General features: G+C 40.3%; 1 protein-coding gene across 2 annotated transcripts in view; it reads right to left on the bottom strand.

Moving 5' to 3' along the window:
• NMU (neuromedin U) overlaps positions 1–11,951 on the bottom strand; it is a 35,402-nt gene extending 23,451 nt beyond the window's left edge. For both annotated transcript variants that reach the window (XM_007998667.3, XM_007998670.3), the window contains exons 1-2: positions 11,685–11,951; positions 5,870–5,928 (exon numbers count right to left, since the gene is read on the bottom strand). In XM_007998667.3, coding sequence (XP_007996858.1) covers positions 5,870–5,928; positions 11,685–11,793 — 168 coding nt within the window. In that variant the 5' untranslated portion in view covers positions 11,794–11,951. The remainder of the gene's footprint in view (positions 1–5,869; positions 5,929–11,684) is intronic.
• Between the last annotated feature and the right edge of the window lie 2,837 nt (positions 11,952–14,788).

Raw genomic sequence — 14,788 nt, 5'->3', positions numbered from 1 at the left:
TTTTTATCCTCACAGAACTTTTATCCTCCTTTTATTCTCATCTTCCCTTTATTTCCCAAATATTTGGGGAATTGTTTGTTCCACTCATCCTTTGCGCCCACCCAACTGGTCCCTCTTCCATGCCTTACAAACCTGAAATCATGGTCGCGTGCGCGCGCACACACACACACACACTCTCTCTCTCTCTCTCTGGGTAGGGGCCGTGTCATTGCTAAATCGCCCAGAATAAGTGTTTAACAAAAATCCTTTAATTAAGTTGAATTAAACTTGCGGGGGAAAAAAGTGAATTGAGAGGGCAAAGTCAAAAAGATAACCATTTTAAAGCTCTGACTTTTGAGCAATGCTTACTACATCACCTCCAAATGTCACCTTCTGTGGTTTAGTAGGGTAAAAGTAAGTAGTTTCTCCTGAGTTTTTTATGGTGTGCAGGTATCTGAACACATTACCCACTCCAGTGGAACGTTGTCCACACACAGACCAGGCTGCCCGTCTATGTGAGGTGGCCCATGTTCAAGAACAGAGAACCTTTGAATCTCAGGACATCAACGCCATTTGAATAAAAACATGACACTTTAAAAAACCCCCGTTGGTCAAATTAGGAGATAGTTGCAAAGTTTTTCAGTCTTTTCTCACATTTCTTTGAAGGACACAGGAACACTGCTTGCCCACTTTCCATTTGAGTAAGCGTTTGTTCATTGTACTCAGCATATGGCTCTAATGGTTTTTTATGCCACTGATTGCTTTTGAGAACCCTGTAGAGACCATTGGTAAATCTCATTGAAAATGTTTAGGTCTCTATATATGGTTAGGAAGAATGTGTTTCTAGTGTCTGGGTAGCTCTGTATTTATTTATTTATTTATTTTTATTTTACTTTAAGTTCTAGGAAACATGTGCAGAACGTGCAGGTTTGTTACATAGGTATACACATGCCATGGTGGTTTGCTGCACCCATCAACCCATCATCTGGGTTTTAAGCCCTGCATGCATTAGGTATTTGTCTTAATGCTCTCCCTCCCCTTACCCCCCAAGCCCCTCCCACCAACAGGCTCTGGTGTGTGATGTTCCCCCTCCCTGTGTCCATTTGTTCTCATTGTTCAACTCCCACTTATGAGTGAGAACATGTGATGTTTGGCTTTCTGTTCCTGTGTTGGTTTGCTATAGCTCTGTAATTTTTAAATCTTCAAGCAGAAAAATTAACTATACATTCCTAGCATCTTAACTTCTTTTTTTCTTTCTTTCTTTTCTTTTTTTTTTTTTTTGAGATGAGGTCTGGCTATCACCCAGACTGCCAGACTGGAGTGCAGTGGTACAAAGAGAGCTCACTGCAGCCTTGACTTCTTGGGCTCAAGTGATCCTCCCACCTCAGCCTCTTGAGTAGGTGGCACCACAGGCAAGCACCACCATGCCTGGCATATTTTTTATTATTTATAGAGATGAGGTCTTACTATGTTACCCAGGCTGGTCTTGAACTCCTGAGCTCAAGGGATCCTCCTGCCTCAGCCTGTCAAAGAACTGGTATTAGGCCTGAGTCACCGTGCCCAGCTGCATCTTAACTTGTTTAAATATCTTTTTTTCTGTAAAAGAATGTATACTGCTTTTGCAACTCTGAGTTTTTTCCAGCATTATCATCTAAAGTATTTTTCCAAATATTTTCCATGGAAATATAGAATATTTCAAGCTAAAATAAATGTGTCTGTACTATACATTAATATCTGTTATCTAAGTCACTCTTCATCTTATTTATATTTCCAGCATGTAACTAGATATTCTACCAAGGCAGAGGCCCTTGTAATACACACTTGATGAATTTCTATACTATTGAAGACTGTTTCGTACTTGGCACTTGGCATCTATCTTATCTTTTCCCTTATGTATTTTGTTAGGGGTGGCCTAGGTACAAAGGGTACTCTTCTCAGTTCATAGCTCACTATCATCATTAGCCTTGCTTTATTTATTTATTCTTTTTGTATTTCCATTTCCTACCCCCATTCCACCCTCCTATAGGCAACTCTTCTAGTGTATTTTAGGCATATCCTCCATTTGTATACGTTTTTGTAAAACCCATATTGTTGTTTTGTGTGCATGTATATTTTCTTACTTTTTTTCCACTTAACACTATCCACTGAGACCTATCCATGTTGCTGGGTGTGTATCTAGCATGTTGCTTCAAGTGCTGTAGTATATTCTATAATGTGTGCCCACCACATGTTGCCTAACCACTCCCCAGTGAGAGACAGCTGGGTTCCCTCCAATTCCTCCCACTATAAGCAAAGCTATAATCAACCCCCTTGAATCTGTCCTCCACTTATGGATCTGTGGGAGAATATCTTTGGCCTATCTACCCAGGAGAGGGAATGCTGGATCATGGGGATATCTAGGTTGTTTTCTAGATGGCTCTACCAGTTGGCACTCTGCCCAGCAATGCATGAGGGTTTGTAGACCCCACATCCTTGTTAACATTTGTGATTAACTAGATTTCAATTGTTTTGCTAGTCTAATAGGTAGAAAGTGACACTTTGCTCTTGTCCCAATTTTCATTTCATTGTTACTAATGAACATGTTTATATGTTTTAGATGTTTGTTAACCTTTTGAACTTCCTCTTCTGTAAACTGTTCTTATCCTATGACTATTTTTATTTTGAAGTCTTATCTTTATCCAGTTGATTTGGTGTAGTTTCTTATATAATCTAGAAAAGCAACCCCGTATCGGTTTTAGACATTGTCAATATCTTCTTTGAAAGGCTCTTACCAGTTGGGCAGGGTGGCTCACATCTGTAATTCCAGCACTTTGAGAAGCCGAGGTGGGTGGATCACTTGAGGTCAGGAGTTCGAGACCGGCCTGGCCAACATGGCAAGACCCTGTCTCCACTTAAAATACAAAAACTAGCTGGGCATGGTGGCATGTGCCTGTAGTCCCAGCTACTCAGGAGGCTGAGGCACGAGAATCACTTGAACCCAAGGAGGTGGAGGTTGCAGTGAGCAGAGGTCACACCACTATACTCCAGCCTGAGCGACAGAGCAAGACCCTGTCTCAAAAACAAAAACAAAAAACCAACAAAGGCTCTTACTTTTTTCCATGGAGTCCTTTGCTGAAAGAATTTTCACTTTTAATGTAATATAATTCATGAATGTTTTTGGCCTTACGATTTATATTTGAAGTTTCTTACGATTTATATTTGAAGTTTCATTCAAGAAGTTTTTTCCCTGCACCTAGCTAACAAAGATATTGTCCTACAAGATTTTCTACTAACTCTGTAATTTACAATATATTTCCTTCTTTAAGGGTGAGGTGGCTAAGGTATTTATCTACCAACTCCCTTTGGTCTCCAATTGGGGGCTGCTCTCAGTGGTGGGGTCATTTATATTCAGGCACTTCAGGCTGGCCCAAGTACAGGCAGCACAGGAAAAGTCATGGACGCTTGCAATCAGAACCTATAAATTTCCAGTGCCCTGGGATGGCAAATGCCAAAGGGATATGACAGGTACTGGTGGTGACTGCTGTACTTGCCAAGCTCTAGTCTCTGTTCCATTGGTTCATTCTGTCTGTTCTTGTGCCATTACCATGCCTTTTTTTTTAATTACTGCAGTTTTTATACTATGTCTCAATATCCAATAAGACAATTCCCAGTAGTAGTTCTTCATATTTAAAATATCTTCAGCTATTTGTAGACCTGTATTTTTCCATATCAATTTTAGGTTAAATTTTAAAGTTTTTTTTTTAAGGTAAATTAAATTGTTTGGGATTGCATTGATTTTATGGGATTTATATTAATTAACAAGGAAAAATGATATTTTTATTATGTTAAATTAATTGTTTCATCCAAGAGAGAATGTCTCTCCAAATACTTATATCATCATCTATTTTCTTTATTAGAAACTAATTTTCTACTGCATAAATTTAGGGTGTGTTTTTGGTTAATTCCTAAATACAGATTTTGTCACTATTGTGTATACTACAGTATTTTAAACTGTACTTTTATGTTACTTTTGCCTGGTGAAAAGAAATGTTATTGAGTCTTGTATATTGGCATTATATCCAAAAATCTCCTGAACTCTCACACTAGTTCTAATAGTTCCAGAGCAAGAAGTTTGTTAATGCAATTCATTGCAGTTATAGACTAAAAGAGAAAAAGCATATTGTTTATCTCAATAGTGACACAAATAAAGTATCTAAGTTCACGTTTTATTTAGGATTAACAAAACTCTTAGCAAGATAGGAAAATAAGGGAACTTTCTTAACTGGGTAAACGTTATGTATCGAACTTCTAGAGCAAGTTTATACTTTATGGAGAAGCTTTAGATACATTTACTGTGTAAGATAGTAAGCAGGCCTTGGCCAGTGATACAAGGGAAGAAGAAATTCTTCCTTCAGTGCTTATCATGTTACCACTGCACCTTTTTTGGCACAGCATATTGATCTAGGAATTTATCCATTTCATCTAATTTCAAAATTATTACCAGATAGCCGTCCATACTTTCTTTTTAACAGCTTTACTGAGATATAATCCACAAGCCATACAATTCACTCACTTAAAGTGCACAACTCAAAGGTTTTTAGTGTATTTACAGAGTTGTGCAACCATCCATCACACAATCAATTATCCACAATATTATTTTTAAACTTTTTTTATATCTCTATTTTTCTTGGGTTCTACCTTTTTTGGTCTGTATCTTGTTTCTTTGCCTTCCCCTCTGCCTTTTGAAATCAGTACCACCAGCGTTTAACTTACCGAAAGAACAAATATATGGTTTTGTTAAAACTGTTGCTCCACTCTTTTTTAAAAATTTATTTCTGCCATTATTATTATTACTATTATTATTTATTCTTTTTTGAGATGGAGTCTCACTCTGCCGCCCAGGCTGGAGTGCAGTGGTGCCATCTCGGCTCACTGCAACCTCCACCTCCCAGCCTTCCGAGTAGCTGGGATTACAGGCACGTGCCACCATGTCCAGGTAATTTTTGTGTTATTAGTAGACGGGGTTTTACTATGTTGACTGGGCTGGTCTCGAACTCCTGATCTCGTGATCCACCCACCTCGGCCCCCCAAAGTGCTGGGATTACAGGCGTGAGCCAGCACGCCCTGCTTATTTTTATTATTTACTTCATTCATGTTTCTTTTAATTTTCCCTGTTCTTTTTCACCTCATTTTTAGCAGAATGCTTAGCTTATTAATGTTTTTAAATTTTCTTCTCTCCTGATAAACACATATGAAGCTAAAATTTCTCTCTAGCTACTGTTTTAGCTGTAGCTTATACATTTTGAGTTATAATGTTTTTATTTTTTTCCTGAAGGTCTATCAGTTGTTAAATAAATTTTAAGGTTGCATTATTAGTTTATATTAATGATGTCTATATTTTCTTGTTCTGGTTTTCTTTTATTAACATATAAGATCCTTATTTGTCTGTTATGATGGTTTATTTATTTGAATTCTATTTGATCAGATATATTCTCTTTCAGTTTGTATTTGCTTGCTACATCATTTTCCATCCTTTTATACTTAATCTTTTTTTGTTTTCTGTTTTAAGTGTGATACTGATAGACAATATATATCTGGATCTATTTTTTAAAATCAAATCTTAGAACCTCTGTCTTTTAAGTACATACACATTTACTGTAACTACTCTGTTCTTGTATTATTCTATTTTATCCTGTTATTGGCATTTATTTCTGCCCTCTTAACCATTTACAAAATTTTTGTTTCTTTTCTTCTTTCCTTCTCTTTTATTTAATAAAAATAGTAATTCTGGGTTTTATTATGAGATTATTGGTAAAATCATAGTTCTCCCAAAGCTCAATTATAGATTTTAACATGATAATTTCAAAGAAGGGTAAAGTTTCTACAAATTTGTGTGATGATAGTTCCTTACCTCATTCCACAACTGTAGCTGTTGTGCAGGCTGTAATCCTTGAGGTGATATTGGAGCACCTAAAAATAAAGTTATAGCCACAGGTTAATTTTATAGCATTTCTTCTAAAATTAAATATTCATATATAATTCTTTTTGGACACTTTCTTCATTTTTCACTGTACATTATCACCCACCTATTTCAACTAAATATTTCAGCATTAGATTTAGTACAAGGAGACATAATTACTAAACAAATCTTAATAACATTACAAAGATATTACTCTCAAGGATGAATTACTTATGTCTACAGACAAATAGAAACACACTTCATGCTCATGAATTGGAAGACTGAATATCGTGAAAATGATCATACTGCCCAAAGCAATCTACAGATTCAATGCAATTCCCATCAAAATATCAACATCATTTTTTACAGAACTAGAAAAAACAATCCTAAAATAAAACCAAAAAGAGCTCACATAGCCAAAGCAATACTAAGCAAAAAGAATACATCTGGAGGCATTACATTACTGGACTTCAAATTATACTATAAGGCTATAGTTACCAAAACAGTATGGTACTGGTATAAAAATAGGCATTTAGACCAATGGAAAAGAATAGAGAACAAAGAAATAAAGCCAAATACTTAAAACCAACTATTCTTCAATAAAGTATACAAAAACATAAATTGGAGAAAGTATACCCTTATTCAGTAAATGGTGCTAGGAAAACTGACAAGCCACATACAGAAGAATGAAAGTGGATCCTTATCTCTCACCTTAAAAATCAACTCAAGACATATCAAGGACTTAAATATGAGACTTGAGACCATAAAAATTCTAGAAGGTCCATTGGAAAAACTCTTTTGGACATTGGCTTAGGCAAAGAATTCGTGACTAAAACCCCAAAAGCAAAAGCAACAAAAACTAAAGTAAATAAATCGGACCTAATTAAACTAAAAAGCTTCTGCACAGCAAAAGAAATAATCAGCAGAGTAAACAGAGAACCCACAGAGTAGGAGAAAATATGTGCAAACTATGCATCCAACAAAGGACTAGTATCCAGAATCTACGAGGAACTCAAATCAGCAAGAAAAAAATAATCCCATCAAAAAGTTAGCAAAGAACATGAATAGACATTTCTCAAAAGAAGATATACAAAGAGCCAGCTAACATATGAAAAAAAATGCTCAGCATCACTAATCATCAGGGAAATGCAAATTAAAACCACAAGTTAATACCTTACTCCTGCAAGAACAGCGATAATTAAAAAGTCAAAAAACAATAGATGTTGGCATGGATGTGTAAAAAGGGAACACTTTTACACTACTGGTGGGAATGTAAACTAGTACAACCACTATGGAAAACAGTATGGAAATTCCTTAAAGAACCAAAAGTAGATCTATGGGTTGATCCAGCAATCCCACTACTGGGTATCCATCCAAAGGAAAAGAAGTCATTATATGAAAAAGACACATGCGCACACATGTTTGTAGCAGCAAAATTTGCAACTGCAAAGATATGGAAACAACCTATGTTCTTATTGACCAACAAGTGGATAAAGAAAATGTGGTGTATATATACACCATGGACTATCTCTCAGCCATAAAAAGGAACAAAGTAATGTCTTTTGCAGCAACTTGGATGGAGCTGGAGGCCATTATTTGAAGTGAATGGGAAATTAAATACCATATATTATCACTTATAAGTGGGAGCTAAGCTATGAGGACACAAGACATAGAGTGATGTAATGGACTTTGGGGACTCTGAGGTGGGAGGCTAGGAGGAGGCTGGGGGATAAAAGACTACATATTGGGTATAGTGTATGCTTCTTGGATGACAGGTGCACTAAAAACTCAGAAAATCAGTCTGGTTGATTGCATATCCTGACAGATTTTTTTTCCTAATTTTATCACGTTTTAGGCAACTCTTGCCTTGAATTCATACAAGTTTTTACTGTTATTTCATTTAAGTTCTGATAACAACAATAATAATGACAGTAATCAACTACATTTTCTGTGGCACTAAGCATTAGAAACAACTTAGAGAGGTCATGCAGTCCATAAAAGAGTGACTTTATTTCAGAACCTGACAGAGTCCCCTCTCATGGGACAACTATTGAACGTGGGTAAACAATCTTACACACTTCTCAAATATATATTTCTCACCCTACCATAAACATATATCCCAAAGTCACAGTTGTCTGGTAGATCCTACCCGGAGCTCATTGTTTTCAGGAAGGGATAAAGCTGTGCTTCTCAAATTTCCATATAAAACACCTGGTGATCTCACTAAATGAGATTCTGTTTGACAGAGCATTCCTGTTTAAATAATGCTATTTTTTATTCTTATACTTTTGACCATCCCTGGCTCCCAGTAAAAGTGGAAGCTTCCACCTCAACTTCACTGTGTTCAGATACACTGCCTCATCAGGACCATGGAGAGTTTGCTTCCTTCCATTTCCCAAGCTCGCATGGGCCCTTAGAAAGGCCACTATGCCTAACTTAGCCCCAGGCACTTCCATAAAATAGAAAAAGGACATTTTGTGGCCCTTCTAAAAACATGTAAACACAGTTTCATGGTTAAAAAAAAAAGATAAAAAGAAGAGACAAAATAAAAAAAAAAATTCTATGATTTGTAGAAAACGACTAATATCCTGGCCAGGCACAGTGGTTCACGCCTGTAATCCCAACACTTTGGGAGGACGAGATGGGCGGATCATGAGGTCAGGAGATCGAGACCATCCTGGCTAACACGGTGAAACCCCGTCTCCACTAAAAATACAAGAAAATTAGCCGGGCATGGTGGCAGACACCTGTAGTTCCAGCTATTCGGGAGGCTGAGGCAGGAGAATAGGGTGAACCCAAGAGGTGGAGCTTGCAGTGAGCCCAGATGGGGCCACTGCACTCCAGCCTGGGCGACAGAGCAAGACTCCGTCTCACGAAAAGAAAACGACTGACGACTAATATCCTATGACTGAACCCAAACGTAAGGGGGAGTTATTCTTTCCTTTGTCTATGTGTTAATTAGAGTCAATGTGATTTTCATTCTGGATATGGACTTCACACTGTCAAAGAGCAATACTGTACTTAGATCACTTTCCGTGTTTTCAGAGACAGTGCCTGTATCATAAAAACTGTACTGTTTTTGATAAGTTTCAGTGAGAAACTTCAAGATATTTATACTTCATTACTATTTAGCAAAGTGAAATCTTCAGTATTATACAGTATACTCTGCTGAAAATAAAAACTTGTACATCCGTAAATACATTATGTGTAAGAAAGACAGACCTGATTATTCTAAAAGTAGTGCCAATTTTCTTTTCTCATGGCGAGTATGTAGTTCACTGTGGGTTTGGGAAGTGAGAAATCTTTACTGCCAAGTGAACGTTAAGAATTATTCTATGAGCAAGAGGCCTGGGCAGGAAAAGACACTCCTTAACTTAGTCTTGACCATTTGGTAACTTATTGTCACAGGCAAAATCAAGTAACAGTTTGTTGCAGATATCCAAAATGTGTTCCTCTTATAGAAGCTTCCTTCTTTATTTTACTAGTGTGCTCTGAATAGTAAATTGTTTCCATCCACTGAATCTGTGGCTGACCCTTTATCTTCGCATGACCCTTTATCTTTTTTTATTTTACTTTTTTATTTTTTTTTTATTTTTTATTTATCTTTTTTTATTTTAGTGTGTTTATTTTCCTTCTTTATTTTACTAGTGTGCTCTGAATAGTAAATTGTTTTCATCCACTGAATCTGTGGCTGACCCTTTATCTTTTTTTCCCCAAGGATGCTGCATTTAATGACACTTTTATTTTCCTCTGGCATTGCAACATTTGTTGTGTTGTTTTTTGAGGCATCCAGTTGCATCTTGCATGATGATTGACCATGGTAGATAATCTCTGGGTTTTGCTAATGTATGTCACGTCCTCCTCGGTGCCATCTTTAGGGACTCAGGACTCGGACAGATCACATGGCTATTCACCTTCTCCCCATCCTACCACATTTTTAAAGAGATACAATTCATTTTTTAGTATTCAGAGCAGGTCTGAAGGGGAATGAAGATGCAAAAGGGCAATCTAGGGGGCCTCTGGGTAGTAAAGGAAGTATCTCATTCTTGTGCTTGAAAAATATCGGGGTTATCTACAAGACGATTGATATGTCAGCAGATATGCTCTTTTGGAAATAAAAACCAAGACTCATCTCTTTTAGGAACAAGCTGCTGCTTTCTATACTGTTCAATCACCAGCAGTCTGAAATTCTCCAACCCATCCCAAGGCAGTTATCTCTGATGCAAATTTCTCTGCATGCAAAATTCACTGATGCCAAATTCACTGCAAGCATATAGCATGCAAATGCATAGAAATCCATTTTCTTTACATAGCAAAGTCACTTTTCAAACTATGCTTATCTGCATCCTTAAGAAGGCAGATAAAGATTACCATCCTAAGTTACCAATAATATATTTAAAATCCTAAAAGAAGGTTTGGGTTTGCTAGCTTCTGACTACCTGGATTTCAAAGTCAAATTATCTTGCTTTTCAAGTAGGGGAGTCTCTCTCTCTCTCTCTCTCTCTCTCTCTCTCTCTCTCTCTCTCTCTCACACACACACACACACACACACACACACACACACACACACCCCTCCAATGCCTCAGGAAAGGACAAAATCAAAACAATGAGAGGAGAACAGTAAAAATAAATAGATTAGGAAAAGCATAGCGGTCTCCATTTCCCCATCTCTAATTGAGGGCTGGACTACAGGCTCTGCAGTTGTGATTTTAAGTACCCAGCGTTCTGAACAATGACACAACAGTCTGCCACTTTTACCTCACTGACAAGAGAGCAGAGGGAAGCTAAGAGAACCTCCTGCCAAGCTAGAAAATTTATGGATGTAGCCAGGCAGTGGTTGACAATGGAGGGACCCCTGACTTGGGGATGAACAATGGTGCCCATAAGCCACCTGCAAACGTAAGCTGTAACCCTTGGAGAACCCAGAAAATGATCTCTCCATGCAAATCTCTCCAGAACGTTTGCATTCTGCTCTGCTATGTCTCCAAAGCTTCAGATCTCCTTCCCTGACCTTGCGTTTCCTATTTCTTTCCTCTAAGCCAAGCTCAGGAAGTCCCTATTGTTATCAAATCACATCTGCCATTACTTGCTGTAGCTGTCGCACTGCCTGAAAGCCTGGCTTGCACATTTGCCTCTTCAACTTTGTGTGATGAGAAGTTCTCTATTCCTTTTCCTGATCTAGTGCCTGAAAACCGATAAAACACAAAGCCCACTCCTTCTCCCTTCTAAGCGGTTAGCGCGTGACGCCCGTTGTACCGCTCAGGTTTATGTCAACATAACACGAGCTCACTCACCAAACAGGCTGAGCACTCGCCAAGTTTACCTTGCCTCAGCGGACGAAGTATCAGGCTCACTCTTGTTTTGCTTCGACCATCAATCCCTTCAATAATTGCAATCAAAGGGAAGGCATTTTAACGTTCACTATTTTAATACCCGTTTCCACGGGCCAGCGGGGCTGGAAATCCCGAGGATGAGGGAGCCCTACCAGTCTCCACCTATCGCAGTCGGCCCCGCGCAGGGTCTCCGCTGGGCATCAACGCGCGGGGCCTGGGGATTTCGGCCCCGACCGGGACCCTTGCTCCTATGTCGCTAGTTGCTCTAGGGGAGCGATCTGTGCCTGGGAGGCGGGAAATCCCGCGGCACCAGAGAAGTCAAGAGAAGTCCCAGAAGCCAAGTGAAGGTGAAAGAAAGGGCGGGAGAGAGTGGTGAGTGGAGCCAGGGAGAGGCGCGCATGGTGTGGCGGCGGCCGGGTGCGGGGCCGTCTTACCTCCGCAGGCGCCCGCGCAGCAGGCGAGCAGCAGCAGCAGCAAGAGCGGGGACGCCGCGGCCACCTGTCCGGGGGGCGACCTGGGGGGGCAGCTCGCTGTTCGCAGCATCTCGGCGGCTGCGGGAGGCTCGCTGCTAGGGACCCTGCGCTGCGCCACGCCGAGCTGGTGCTCCACCTGGTGCCCTGGCAGTGCCTCCAGCGGCCCTGGAGCGCCGCTCGCGGGGCCCACACACAGAACTGAGAGCCCGGCGCGCCGACAACTTTTAAATCTCGCGCACACGTGGGCTGGGCTGCGCAGTCCTCGCCGCACGTCACCTCGCCGCCTGCCACCCCCGGCCTACCCCGCGTCACCCGCCCCACTGCCTGCCCGCGCCCCACCCTGCAGGGGGACCCGAGCCCTCTGGCCTGAGTTTCTGACCTAAGTACCACGCATTTTCGCTCTGGGATAAAGAGAATGGACTTTAAATAATGCACCATTCACACCTTTGGAAGGACTGGAGTGGGAACACAATGGAGGTGGCAAACGAGGCCGTCTGAGTTTTTAAACTTGGTAGTGGCGACGCTGTCTGGTTTCCTGGGTCTGCGTGGGACGCGCTTTCTCCTTCACCTCTGCCAGAGCTCCGGCAGCCCCTAGTACGCACGTCTGTGGAAGCGCCTCTGTTTTGTTACCCGGTTTATCCCCAGGTCCAAGCTCAATGCCTGGTGCATATCAGGGCAGTGCTGGTTCAACGGTGATGTTGATGCTATCTACCCTCCCCCAAATTCCTGCAAAATCACAGACCCCTTAGGGAAATGCAGTTGCCTGTTAATAAAGGATAAAGAAGAAAGGACTGCTGGGGCTTGACCACACACATTTCTAAAGCTCTGGAGCGCTGGTTATCCTACGGATTTCCAAGCCTAAGGAAACTCCTTTTTCTATGCATTTCTGCTGCTATTGCATCCTGATTTCTACCGTGACCTGACTCCCTCTTTCCATCTCTATACTTTCCTTGATTGGAAACGTTCAGGAAGCAGCCTCTTCCAGGACACCAGCTAATACAGTCCTAATTTCCTTCTACAGAAAGAGAGAAAACTCGTCTTTATTATTATTATTTCAAGTTCCGGGGTACATGCGCAGGATGTGCCGGTTTGTCCCATAGCTAAACGTGTTCCATAGTGGTTTGCTGTACCTATCAACCCATCACCTAGGAATTAAGCCCAGAATGCATTAGCTATTTTTCCTGCTGCTCCCCCTGTCCCCGCACCCCACCCCCCCATAGGTCCCAGTGTGTGAAAACCGGTCTTATTTGACCTCCCTTTGAAAGGCGAGGAACGCCGAGGAAAGGGCAGGAGTACATTAACATTTCTGAAGGGGCACTTTTGCGTCAGGCATTTTCTCATGTTATTTTATTTAATATTCATGGCATCTCTGGGATGTAGACGTACTGAAATTCTCATTTATGATGCCAGGAGGGCTTAAACAATCTGCTCAGGGCTGTCAGCACGTGAGGCAGCCACTGGCTATTCTACTCCACCAAGATACTTCTCCCTAAATACAGAGTTTTAATGTATCAGGCACACACAGCTCAACCTACTGTAAGCAAGACCTGACCTTTGGGGATACAAGATTTAGTGACAGTAGGACCTTTCTCTCCTAAGGAAGTTATAACTTGGTAAAGGACCCTAAACCCTTACTCAAATAGCTGAATTACAAGGCAGATTGGGATAGTGCTCTGTCAGAAATACGAAGAGAGGCAGGAGTAAAACCCTGACAGATTAGGTAAAAAAATAATGGCCACCTTCTTTAAATTCTTTATACACAGGAAGCGTGTAAGAAAGGCTGGATTATAGGGTCTGGTCCAAGTTCAGGGATGGGTGAGAAAATATTTGATTCAAGATTCTTGTACTTTGATTTATTCCCAAAGTAGTAAAAAAAAGAAAAAAAAAAGAGCACAAAGGATGTAAATGACCTACGGATGCAAGCAAGTGAACATGGCTCTGCTTCCCTATGACCTTCTTCCTGGTGTCTCCCAGAGGTGCACTGAAAGATCACCAGTCTCAGCAGCCAGTGTGAGCGTGAAATGTCAGCCAGAGCAGAGAAGCCTGAAACAGTGGGCTCAATGTTTTTTATATCCCCAACAAGTCAGCAAAATAAACAACTTGTGTAGTAAAGGTGTTTTTTTTTTTTTTTTTTCTTGCATAAACCAGCCTGCTTAGAACGTTCTTGTACATGCCCCCTAGTGTACACGTGCAAGAGTTTTCTGAGGAATATTCCCAGGAGTGGAGTCATGAGGTCATAGGTGATGATCTAGCTAATCTCTGTTTTCCACTGTTTTCCGAAGTGTTATACCAATTTACATTCCCACCAACCATGAATGAAGTTTCCATGGCTATTCATTCATGCAGAAACCCTTGTCAACTGGTGAGTGTGACTTCTTTCCTTTTTTTATTTTTTTTCCTTCTTTTTTTTTTGAGATGGAGTCTCACTCTGTTACCCAGGCTGGAGTGCAGTGGCACGATCTTGGCTCACTCCAACCTCTCCCTCCCAGTTCAAGGGATCCTCGTGTCTCAGTCTCCTAGTTGGGACTACAGGTGTGCACCACCACACCCGGCTAATTTTTGTATTTTTAGTAAAGATGAAGTTTCACCATGTTGGCCAGGCTGGTCTTTGAATGCTTGACCTCAGGTAATCCCCCTGCCTCAGCCTCCCAAAGTGTTGGGACTATAGATATAATCTGCTGAGCCTGGCTAGTGTGACTTTTTATTGTGGACTTAATTTGCAATCCCAGTTTACTAAAAGAGGTTGAGTAATTTTCCACAAATTATTGGCCATTATTGCTTCCTCTTCTGTGAAATATCTCAGTGAAAATTTATTTCGCCCATTTTCCCCCATTGGGTTGTTAACTTTTTTCTTAATCATTATAGCAATGCTTTATGTATTTGGGAACATTTGTTTGATTAAATATGTGGCAAATATTTTCTCCCTATTTATGGCTTTTCTTCCATTATTTTTAATATGAGTTGTTATTTTTGAAGAAATATTCAGGAAAAGACTTGCAGGCTTGAAGGTCATGCCATTATATGACTTGAATGATAACAGAAGATAGATAGGGGAGTAGAAAAGT

Source organism: Chlorocebus sabaeus, chromosome 7, assembly GCF_047675955.1.
Source record: "Chlorocebus sabaeus isolate Y175 chromosome 7, mChlSab1.0.hap1, whole genome shotgun sequence".
Lineage (NCBI taxonomy): Eukaryota > Metazoa > Chordata > Mammalia > Primates > Cercopithecidae > Chlorocebus > Chlorocebus sabaeus.
Note: the sequence above shows the minus strand (reverse complement) of the source record. Positions and strands in the feature narration are given on the sequence as shown.